The sequence below is a fragment of the Pyrus communis genome, chromosome 11 (assembly GCF_041283825.1).
Source record: "Pyrus communis isolate YQ-2024b chromosome 11, ASM4128382v1, whole genome shotgun sequence".
Classification (NCBI taxonomy): domain Eukaryota; kingdom Viridiplantae; phylum Streptophyta; class Magnoliopsida; order Rosales; family Rosaceae; genus Pyrus; species Pyrus communis.
In genome coordinates, this window is record NC_142575.1 from 22,010,711 (window position 1) to 22,022,656 (window position 11,946).

An 11,946-nucleotide genomic window follows, 5' to 3' on the forward strand; every position below is an offset into this window, starting at 1 on the left:
AAGTACAAGCTCTGTCACCCTAATGCATGTAAACTCAAAACTTCGATTTCGATAACTCGAAAGGCCGCAAATAGAGAGAAAAAAAACAAAAAACAAAATGTAGAGCCGTGCCGCACACAAATAGCTCTTGGCAATTTTGAGATAACAATTCACAACCAAAGGTAAAGCTGATAAGGTTGTAAACACGAAAAATTCCTGAAACAAGAACACGTGTACAAAATATATTTTGTATTAATTAATGATTTTGGGGTTACAATCTCTTTGTAATTTGATCCTCTGATTCGATCTCTGTAAGGTGTTGATTTGTGGATGTGCGATTGATCCAAGGGCCGTCGAGGCTTGATCTTGGATGAACAGTTTGAAGTTTCTTCAAGGGCCGTTGGGGCTTGATCCTGAAGGTTGAGGGAAGTTTCTTCAAGGGGCCTTCAGGGCTTGATCTTTGAAGGTTGATGAACAGGTCTTCAAGGAGGCTTTTGGGCTTGATCTTGAAGGTTGATGGATGAGCGGATCTTCAAGGGCTTTTGGGCTTAATCTTGAAGAATGATTGGATACGTGGATTTGTTGAGGTTGTTGATCCAAAGGGCTGTTGGGGCTTGATCTTAGGATGAACGGATGATGAACGATGAACACTTTCTTCAAGGGCCGTCGGGGCTTGATCTTGAGTTGGTGAAAGTTCTTCAAGGGCCGTTGGGGCTTGATCTTGAATGAGGATTTGACGAAGAACGAAGAGTGCTTTCTTGATCCTTCGGGATTTGCTTGAGAGCTTTAGAGTTTCAAGGCTTCAAGGTTTTGGTGTGATGTAAATTCCTCTCCTTTTTCTCTTGATGGAGAAGCCTATTTATAGGCTTTGAGAGTGAATCACCACCATCCATTTTTTTGGTGAAGTGAGTAGATGTTGTAGGTGAAATAAATAGAGTTGGTAGGTGAAGTAAGTATGTGAGGTTGGTGAAGTAAGTGGAAGTTGTAGGTGAAATGAGTGTGTGATGTAGGTGAAATAAATGGAAGTTGTAGGTGAAATTAATGTGTGATGTAGGTGAAATGAATAAATGTTGTAATTTTAATACATTGGTTAACATTTATTTCACTGAAATTTCGGTGTCTACAAAAGTTTTCTGAATTTTCAATTAATTTTGGTGGCCATAGGAAAGATTGATGAACTTTAGATATTGATGGTGGACTGACATATATAAGAGAAATAATAATAATAATCACAAAAACAAGTTGTGCTCTCAAACCTAACGAGGTCTTCTCGAAACGTGGTTCTAGTTCAACCATGGATCTGTCCACCCGTCCATATAGTAATATAGCATCCTGCGGGATCTGAAATACAACGCCATCATCGACAAGTGAAAGCCTGTGGATATCAGGAAATTGAATTTGATCTTGAGGTTGCCGGAGATTGTGGATGCGAGCGCTTTGGAAGACGTGGATGGCTTTTGTGGTTGCAGAGACGGTGGGTTTATGAGGTACTGAGATGACGTCGTGGCGGACATGGAAGAAGAGGAGGAGTGCAGGCAGGGAGAGAGCAGACGATCTCCAGATGAGAAGAACACCCGTGATGGAAACGGAGAACATAAACGGCCAATACTGACGGTAGGGTAAAATTGGAAGCTCAATAAATTATTTATTTGGGCCAGTCTTTATTGGGCTGGTTTGATATTGTGTTTTGTCCTAACCATTAAATAAAGTTATTCTATGGTATTTTTAATAAAATTCAAAATATTGAAGCCTTTTTCATTTGTTTTCTTTTTTTTTTTTTTAAAAAAAAGGCTTATTAGTCGAAATGTCCCCTGAAACTGCTATTGAGCCTCATTTGATCCCCTGAAACTGACATTTTCATTTTTTTTTTGTCTGACTTTACCTACTTCCAATACTGGACCCTTAAATTTAAGGGTATTTTAGATATTTTAGTTTTTACTCATTTATTTACCTCTAGCCTACACATTAAACAAGTCACAATTTTATTTTTGACAACTCTAAATCAAACGCATAAATTTTGGGTTTTTTTTTAAAAAAAATAAATTATTCAATCAATAGAAAATTTTCGAGCAACAAATCATTGTATCAACCAAAATAAGGGTTACATTTGTTTGTAAAGTCGAAACTTTGCAATTAAGCTATCCTATCCAAAATACTTCTCAAACCTAAAAAATCATTTACAGCAAATGTGCACAGTTTGAAACAAAAAATTTCACATTGTTGAGCACTGATTCCACTAGGCATGAGCTTGTTCAAATTATGCACATTTGCTTTAAATATTTTTTTGGTTTGGAAAGTATTTTGGTAGGATAGTTTCATGGTATAATGATTTTATTGTATGAATATTTATCAATTGCAAAGTTTCGAGCTAATACATGGATGTCTTGCAAGTGAAATAACTTTACGAACAAATGTAACCATTATTTTGATTGATACAATGATTTTGTTGCTCGAAAATTTTCTATTGATTGAATAAATTATTAAAAATGCCCAAAATTTATGCATTTGAAGTAGAGTTGTCAAAAATAAAACTGAGACTTGTTTAGTGTGTAGGCTAGAGGTAAATAAATGTGTAAAAACTAAAATATCTAAAATACCCTTTAAATTTACAGTCCATTAACAGAAGTGGGTAAAGTGAGACAAAAGAGTTGAAAATGTCAATTTTAGGGGGCAAATTAGACAAAACCAGTTTCAAGAGGTAAACTGAGACTCAATGGTAATTTCAAGGAGCATTTCGACTAATAAGCCTAAAAAAAATAAACTAAAAACATTTTATTCTAAACCTTGCGTGACAATGTACTTCGTTGCATAATATTAAAAGCAACAAATTACTTCGTCGTGCAGATTTCTAAACAAAAACAATTTCATAATTAAATAACATTAAAATTACTTGACTTTTGTTTGAGGTTTACTCGACGAAGGCCTTTGTCACCATAAAATCTATGCAATGACATGTTTTCGTTCCCTTGTAGTTTATGCGACGAAGCTATTCTTCGTCGTGCAAATGCTTTTTTCATGAGCTTTGCGTGACAACACTTTTGTGACAAAGCCTTCGTTGCTTAAATTATTAATGGACGAAAATTGTCCTTTTGCGACAAAAACTTTGCTTTGTCGCAAAACGTGTTAATTGTAGTAGTGAGTTTTGACTACGAAATTTGTATAGTCAAGATACATTATTTGTAATCTCATCCCCGCACAAAAAAATGCAAGTATTATCATGTAGTTAATACCAAATGTGTTTAAAATATAATATATAGAAAACTAGATTACCGTCTTTGAAAAATATTTAATTTTCATTATAACCTAATGTTAAATTAAATTTTGAATGATAAAAAAAAAAAAAAAAAAAATCCAATCTGACCACGATTGATAAAATAAATAAGTGATTAGATTCCTTTTTTGTGATTATATAATCTATGTTAGAGAGAGAACAATCTACATGAAACGAATTCATTGTCATGTGATATCCTGATCTAATCCTACAAAGCCAAATGTTGAGGAATTTACATATATTAATGCTTTATTAGACCGGAACACCGTGTGACGGTAAATCTGTTCTATGTAAGTTAATCTCTTATTAGAAACGTGATTATATTTCTCTTTTCGTTTGGAAAAAGAATAGTGACCATTAGAAAATGTCAAAACGCATGCACGTCATGTAATGATGAGTTCCCTTTGTAATAGCACCACATGGAGCGTTTGAAGCGGCTTCCTGTTCGCTTCTCAGACTCTCACGCTGTGTTCTCGTTTCGTTGTGACCCCAAAACGGTCTCCTCTCTGCCTCCCGTTGCATCTGTGTCTCGTCTCCATACTCAAAGCCAAACAGCATTAGCAGCTGCTGCTGCCGCCGCAGCGCCTCACAATCCATGGCCATCCCAGCTATAGTTGCGATTGTCCCCATCGGCGTTCTCTTGGTACTCTCGGGCCTCATTGTTAATCTCTTGCAGGTACGTATCTGATGACATTAATTAAATAACTAAAACTTGCTTCACAAGGAAAATAAATTTGCCATCATTTCTTATTGTTGCATGGATATTGAATGACCCAATTGCATGTTAAGGAGAACGTTGAGATTTTTGAAGCCTAACATATGCCACAACGCATGATGTGAAATAAGAATTTGTGGTTATTCAATGGCTTTATTTCATCACGTAACAAAGAAATTCGAGGTTTCAACCCGTCACATAATTTTGATAAAATGGGTGAATAGTAATACTGATGTTAGTGCTGGGATCTCAAGAACCGACTATAATTTGCATTCATTAATCAATTTGCTCTAAAGCACTATGGAAAGTTTTCTAATTTAACTGGAAAAAGTTGCAAGGATGAATTATCAGAACACTTATTTATATCTAAATTAGAAAATTTTCCATAGTGCTTTAGACCTTCTATCTATTCATCACCATCAGAAAAGAATGACTTTTGGCTCAACATATGGCATCCTTGCTGCATAATTAAGGTCCTCCACTTCCATGCCAAACTTACACGCACACATAGACGCATACAAGAATGTTCAAATATGTAGCTTTGTGTAATTTTACGGAAGTGTACTGTTCTAAGTTGCTGGGTAAAAATCCAGTGGTTAGTTACAAACATATCATTGACTGCAGATGACACTATACCGCAATGATAAAAAGCAATCAAGTCTATGCATTTTGGTGTGGGTTCGATTGTCACTGATCCCCCTCCCTTTTGCAACTAATATGTAATAACAATTTAACCCACTACAACTATAGTTTGTAAAAAAAAAAAAAAAAAAAAAGAAAAAAAAAACAGAAAAAGAAAAAAAAAACTCGTCATTGACTTACATGCTCTATAGATCGTCCCATTTATCCAGTGGCTTATAACATTGTTTTTACCTCACTAAACTAATTAACGGTGTTTTCCATTGATTATTCAATATGCGCTTTCAGATAGTGTTTTCCATCCTTGTTCGTCCTGTATCAAAGAGTATGTATAGAAAGATCAACAAAGTAGTAGCAGAATTGCTGTGGTTGGAACTCATATGGCTCATTGATTGGTGGGCAGGCATCAAGGTGTGCTTCTTTCTTCTAGTTGTTTATGTTCATGCCCTTTATGTCTCATTTTCTCAACCATATAACGGATGTATCTTTTAGTCAATTGTAACCTTGTCGAAATCAATACATACACATCTTTGGAAATTTTCATCTTTGGAAATTTTTTTAGTATGCTTATAATTTGTGGGGTTGACCCTATTGACCCTGCGAGCATTAAGCATTCCCGTGTTTAATGGGTGTACTTGGGTTTTAGATTTTAATCAAGGTCTAACTACAGTTGGAACTTCTGCTACAGGTTGAGTTGTATGTAGATTCAGAAACTTTTCAATTAATGGGTGAGGTGACAATTATTAATATTTTGATGGCATTTACATTTACAAATCTCTCACGTCGACTGACTGTTGCCTTGTTTGAGGAATTTCCAGGTAAAGAACACGCACTTCTCATTTCCAATCACAAAAGTGACATTGATTGGCTTGTCGGATGGCTTGTAGCTCAGGTGCTTATCTTTCCAAATATATCACTAGCAGTCACTTTTATGATGTTAAACAAGCATACTAACTGTTGACAGTATTGATTTAATTTTTTTAACAAACAATATTATCTACTCTAAGAGAAAGGAGGGTGGACGAAACTTCACAATGGATTAGTAATAATCTGATTCAGCTGTTGACAGTATTTTTAAAGCATATAATTTTCTGGCTTCATAAAAAGCAAGATACCATCATAGGGTCTGCGATCTTCCTGCCTCCCTTTGTTGTACTTCATCTGTTAACCTCAAAATACTTTTCCACAAAACCATCTACTCACGCTGTCTCTTGTGTGTTTTTTGTTCTTTTTCCTTATTCAAAACACCTCAGACCTCACCCTTATCATGAAAATGGATTTCAAGTAAATTAAGTTGGCAGAGTTAGAAATTTATTAACCTCTTGCGTCTTTTTATTTCTAGTTCATTTATCTGTATTAATATGTTGTAAACAGCGCTCAGGTTGCCTTGGTAGCACACTAGCCATCATGAAGAAAGAGATAATGTTCATCCCAGTGAGTTTTTACTCAGTATGTATCTTTCCGTTCCTATGAAGTTAGTGAAGGATTTATGTTGTATGTATTTAGTTATGCTTTTTGTAATTGGGATTTAAGAAAACCAGAATAAGGGCTGAAGTATCAATTAGGCCAGAGTAAGTTATTTTCATTGCAAACTATGATTTATAAACTTTTTTTTTTTTTTTGGATAGAACGAATTCGGTTATTTAGTTGAATTCTTGTCACTCTCCTCAATCCAATTGCTATCAACTTGTTGCAATTCCCCTTCTTTTACTCATTAATGTAATTTTGCAAAGTTAGTAAGGGTTGATAAATGGTACATGCACACAGGTCATAGGTTGGTCAATGTGGTTTTCTGAATATGTCTTCTTGGAAAGGCGATGGACGAAAGATGAAAACACGTTGAAGGTATATTTAAATTTGTTTATATGCATATATTTGACACAGTCTTCTTCTTTCTCATGGTATAACTCACGGGTTCTTCATTACAGTCAGGTTTCCGAAGACTAGAGGACTTCCCCGTCCCATTTTGGTTGGCTCTCTTTGTAGAAGGAACGCGATTTACACAGGCAAAGCTAATGGTAGCTCAAGAGTTTGCAGCTTCCAGGGGGTTGCCAATTCCTAGGAACGTCTTGCTTCCACGGACGAAGGTAACTATAATGTGTTTAAAAGTGAAGTTTGGCAGAACTGCTATTTTCCAGATACTTTTAACGGAGCGTTAAAATAAATCAAAGAGCAATAATGCAAAGATGATGCCTTGCCATGCAGAACTGTTGAGATGTATGTTTTTAGCTTCATTATCTTTTCTTTTTCTGAATTTTAATTTTCGTACTTGCAGGGGTTTGTTTCATCAGTAAGTAACATGCGCTCATTTGTTCCGGCAATTTATGATTGTACAGTGGCCGTCCCCAACAATCAGCCACCACCTACATTGTTGAAAATATTAAGACGGCAATCTTCTGTGGTAGGGCAACATAACTCTTTCTGCATATGCTACTTGTTATGAACTTGTGATTAGTTGTTATTATTAACCATTTGTTGCTACTGCAACATTAATCTCGTGTGGAGAACATCACACTTTCGGTAATCAATCTACCTTCCGATGTCATTTTATCTGTTTTAAGATTCTTTTCAAACTACTCCTTCAGTATACGACCACATTAGTTGAATCGGGTCATGTAGGACGTACTTGTGAGCTGTAACCACAACATGTAATTGGACGAATGAATTGAAATTATATGAATTTTATGCATACATGACGTGAAATGGTTATTAGTATATAACCACAATAAACACTTAAGGATGCAACAAAACTAGGAAAAGAAAGGAAGATACAAAGTACTCATGGATATACAAAAACTAAGCAGTACAGACATGAAAAATGGCCTGAACATGTCGATGTATCCTTCTGCATGGTCCTGCTTATGGTGTTTATGCTTATGTTAAAAAAACTGTATCCATTTTGCATGTAGAGCTAAGGCCAACAGTTGTGGGAAAAGGTTCCAAAATAATGTTACTAACTATAAGGAGTTCCGATTGTTGCAGGTAAAATTACAAATCAGGAGACACTCAATGCGGGAGTTGCCAGAAACTGCTGATGGAATTGGACAGTGGTGTAAAGATGTGTTTGTTACCAAGGTATAGTATGGTCATTGATACAACCTTTCTTTTCTTTTCTCTTCTTATCTGGAATTTTCTTATGCTTGAAAACTTCTCATACAAGCAATATTTGGTGAAAGGGGTGTTAGAATATGAGTATGAAACTGAATATTATAGCTGGTTGTAGTGTTTCAATTGATATAGAAAAGTCTTGCTAGAAAGCTTAAAACTATCCTAATTCTTGTAGGATTGTAATTCAGATATGATTTGGATTCATAGTTGGTATCCTATGATGTTTCTAATAGGAGAATTATTAGGATTAATCTATAATAAAAAGTGGCCACTGCTCTCACAAAATATACGCTCAATATTGAACTAAGACCTATTGTTAGTTTGAGTACTTTTGGTTTTGCAAGAGAGAAGGTGCACTGTTTAGAAGTCTGATTTGGCTTCTTCTTCTATTGCTTTCACGGGTTAGTTTGTTATTGTGTTTATTGTATTGTGATTTTAATGCTTGTATAAATTTGTGGTTCATGAGCTTAATCTTTTAACTTATGTTTTCGATAAGTTTAGTCTTACAAGGGGAACTGAACAACGAACCTCAAGTGCAGATCGTAACCACTTGAGCCACAATGCCCTTCCTCGTGACTATATATTTGATGTTTTTTTCTTCTTTTTCAACTTTCCAACTACCAGGATGCCTTATTAGAGAAGAACTTTGCCAAAGGCTCATTCAGTGATCAGCAACTTCAAAACATTGGCAGACCTATCAAGTCCTTAATTGTAAGATTCTTCAACTGACTAAATTACCATTTTTCTCTTTATTACTCTCTTTCAATCATGGAGGAGGAGGTTTCAAACTCAGTGTGCAAGGGGGTGGATGTGATACACTGCCTTGACTAACTAGCCTAAGTCACGATTACTTCCTCTTTCTCGCTCTACTTCCATATTTTTTTGTTACAACTATATAGGTCGTCGTATTCTGGTCGATCCTCCAGGCCTATGGAATTTACAAATTTGTGCAGTGGTCTGCCCTCCTAACCTCATGGCAAGGCATTGCATTTTCAGCAACATTCTTGGTTCTTATTGGAATTATCATGCAAGTTCTCATCCAGTCATCCGAGTCGGAGCGTTATACACCTCTAACAGTACCCCCAAAAGACCCAGCACAGCAGCGACTCATTCAGAAATGATCTTCAAGGATATATATACATATATGAAAAATTAGTAACCGGTCCTTAGTTACTAAGATTCATTAACTGAGGCCTTATTAGTTTTCAGATTTTGATCGAAGTCTCTAGCATTAATTTATTTGATTAATGAATTAATTTACATGAAAGTTGCATAATTTTTTAAATTGATATTAATTGATTTAGGGTTTTAATACTTAGACCTTTATTAAACTCTTAATTAATTTTCAATTCAAAACATTTCCAAAATAAAAAAATTAGAATAAGTTTGTGCCCACTTTTTTTTTTTTAAAAAAAAAAAAACCGGGGACAACTTATCCATCCATTCTGGGAGCCGGGAAGACACAGAGGCATTTCAGCCTCCCTTGGCCACAAGTTTGGCTTTCGCACCAGCAGCGGGTTTCAAACCCAAGACCTCCAATTTTTAATTTGAAGAAAGCCTCGCAATCCGTCATTTACTACTGGGTCACTAGCTCGTGGTTTGTGCCCATTAATTTTTTATAAAAATATTTTCAATTTTTCAATTTTTTTAATCTTAAATGTAACCATTCTTATATTTCAATTTATTATATGTAAAATGTAACATTTTATTAATATAAAATGTGCACATTCTTTTTTTGTCTAAAATCCATTCAATTTTTTTTTTTTTTCTAATCCATTTTATAAGTTGATATGATTACATTCATTTACATTGATTTGAGAATGTATTCATATGAAGTTTAATCAAGGAAATTTACTAATGTTATTAAGCCTAATGACTATTTTTGTTGGTGTGGTGGTACATGTTTTGGTACAATAATTTTTTGATTAATTTTAATGAATGTACCCATATATAATATATTTGGAGAGTATAATTATCCTTTAATATTTTCTCATAAATTATAGCTTTTATTTAAAATCTCATTAATATAAACAACTACAAATTTCAAATTTTAATTTAAAAAAATATAATAACCTACATAAAAAACATTATTACATTAATGTTAGGGACTTCGATAAAAAACTGAATACCAACAAGGTTTTAGTTAAAGAACATTGACAATCAGGGATCGCATCCAAAGTCTTCCATATACATATATACAAGGGTTAATAAACTGGACCCACATAAGTGATGGTCGCAGTTTTTAATTGGAATCCGGTCCTCCCTGGATCCTCTTTGTGAGGATTCCAGGGATCCATGAACCATGTCCATTCATCGTACATTGTGCGGTCAGAAATCATTTTAAATATTTTTATTTAAAATTAAACACAAACAGTACCTGACAAAAATTGATCACACAATGTACGATGAATTGATATGATTTACGGATCCCCAAGATCCTCACCAAAAGGATTCCGAGAGGGTCCTGGTTTTAATTGGCACCATTATGTGAGTGAGGCTAGAGGGACTACATTTTAATTCTAAAAAAAAAAAAAGAGAATTGTTATTTGCACTCCAAAAATCTCATTTGGCATTCCAAACTTTCCATAATTTGAAATAAAAATACACTTGGGAGGAGTGTAAAATGAGATTTTTAGAGTGCTAATAACAGTTCAAAAAAAATAAAAAATAAAGCTATAGAAATCATATTACGTAAACCATATCTAAATCATCTTTCAAATAAATGTATAATTCACAATACATGCAAGTATCACCTATATATTAAAGAGATGGTTCAAATGGATTACAACATGTTCTTGACTTCACAGATAAAAGATCTTGCAAAACTCAATAATTATTTTGTCATATTCACACAATTGGCAACCTAATTTGGTATCGAATTCGTCATCCATGAGATTCGAACCTAAGACCTCTCACTTCCAAATGATGAGGAATATCACCAGACTGTAATACCGATTCATCTATTTTGTTTATAGTTTTTAACTTTTATTTTTTATGAATAAGTAAAGTATATGGAGAAAAATAGGACGGAGAAGAGCGATGCACAGTTCCTTAAAAAAAAAAAAAAAAAAACTAGCCTTTTGCCAATTGGCCTTTTAATTTATTATTCAAATAACTCATTTATAATTTTATTAAAAATTATTCAAAAAAGAAATGAAGCAAACCAAGAAATCATCCGCTACCGTGGGAGTTTTTTGTTTTTGTTATTTCATTTTCCCAAAATTTTGAATTTTAAATTCATTTTAAAATTAAAATGTAATGAATTACTTTAACTCTTTTTGGTTCAATTGTAATTTTTGAAATTCTTGAAGGGCAACTTATGGTATTTCAAGTGTTTCCCCATTTTGAAAATATATAAATATAAACTATCCTTTCCATATCATTTACGCTCATGCAAGAGACCTCTTTTTAATCACGGGCACTACTAAAAGACGATTGTTTACCATCCATTTGGTTGTCTGAGCAAATTATTATGTTCACAATCACCGCCCATTTCTCCACCATCTTAACTTCTTGTATGTTTAGAATGACTATGTTTTTTGGATTCTTTTGTAGTACATAGCTCCCCGAGCTCATTGAAAGAAACAACTTTGTATGTACTGTCTACAAAAAAGGGACGTCGATTTCTCCACCTTTAATTATGTCAGATCCTAAGCATATTTAATCCGGACATAAAACAATAAAAACAAAAACATACAGCATAATTCAAAAAAATAAGAGTCCGTTTGACAACCTAAATTTTTAGTTTTTAATTTTGAGAAATGAAATCATTTAGTAATGCGGTTTAGTGATATTTCTATTTAATTGTAAATAAGAGATTTTAGATTCAAATTTCGTGAATGACGAATTCGATACCAATTTATTCCACAGCCCTTTTGGGAAATAATAACCACACACTTGTCTCTCCTACTACACACACGTCATTCTTATATAACCAGTGCATGAACAAATGAAACAAAAACCATGACCAAGATTAAATAGATGTGTACTGGAGTGTTGACATCATTTCTCTTTGAATTTTTGGTTTTCAATTTTCAAATTTATTTTGAAGGATTGAATAAAGGAAATTTAATTGGTAATTGTTTTCAGTTTTCAATAGTGAACTTGTAATTATTAGAAACTATCTATCCGCTGATTATCTAATGTGGACTTTGTGGTTCCTTGTTTATTGATTTTCCCTTCACGTTTTGGTGTTCCAAATGTCACCATGTTTGTAGAGGATTCTTAGGATTAG

At 34.0% G+C, this 11,946-nt stretch overlaps 1 protein-coding gene across 1 annotated transcript; it reads left to right on the plus strand.

The window, feature by feature from the left end:
• The first annotated feature begins 3,712 nt into the window (after positions 1-3,712).
• Positions 3,713-8,979, plus strand: LOC137742938 (1-acyl-sn-glycerol-3-phosphate acyltransferase 3-like). Its single transcript, XM_068482874.2, has 11 exons — positions 3,713-3,926; positions 4,893-5,015; positions 5,293-5,332; positions 5,423-5,496; positions 5,979-6,038; positions 6,372-6,449; positions 6,533-6,691; positions 6,880-7,005; positions 7,587-7,679; positions 8,337-8,423; positions 8,612-8,979. The coding sequence occupies exons 1-11, from the start codon at positions 3,846-3,848 to the stop codon at positions 8,831-8,833; spliced, it is 1,143 nt and encodes a 380-aa protein (XP_068338975.1). The 5' UTR covers positions 3,713-3,845; the 3' UTR covers positions 8,834-8,979.
• The last annotated feature ends 2,967 nt before the right edge of the window (positions 8,980-11,946 follow it).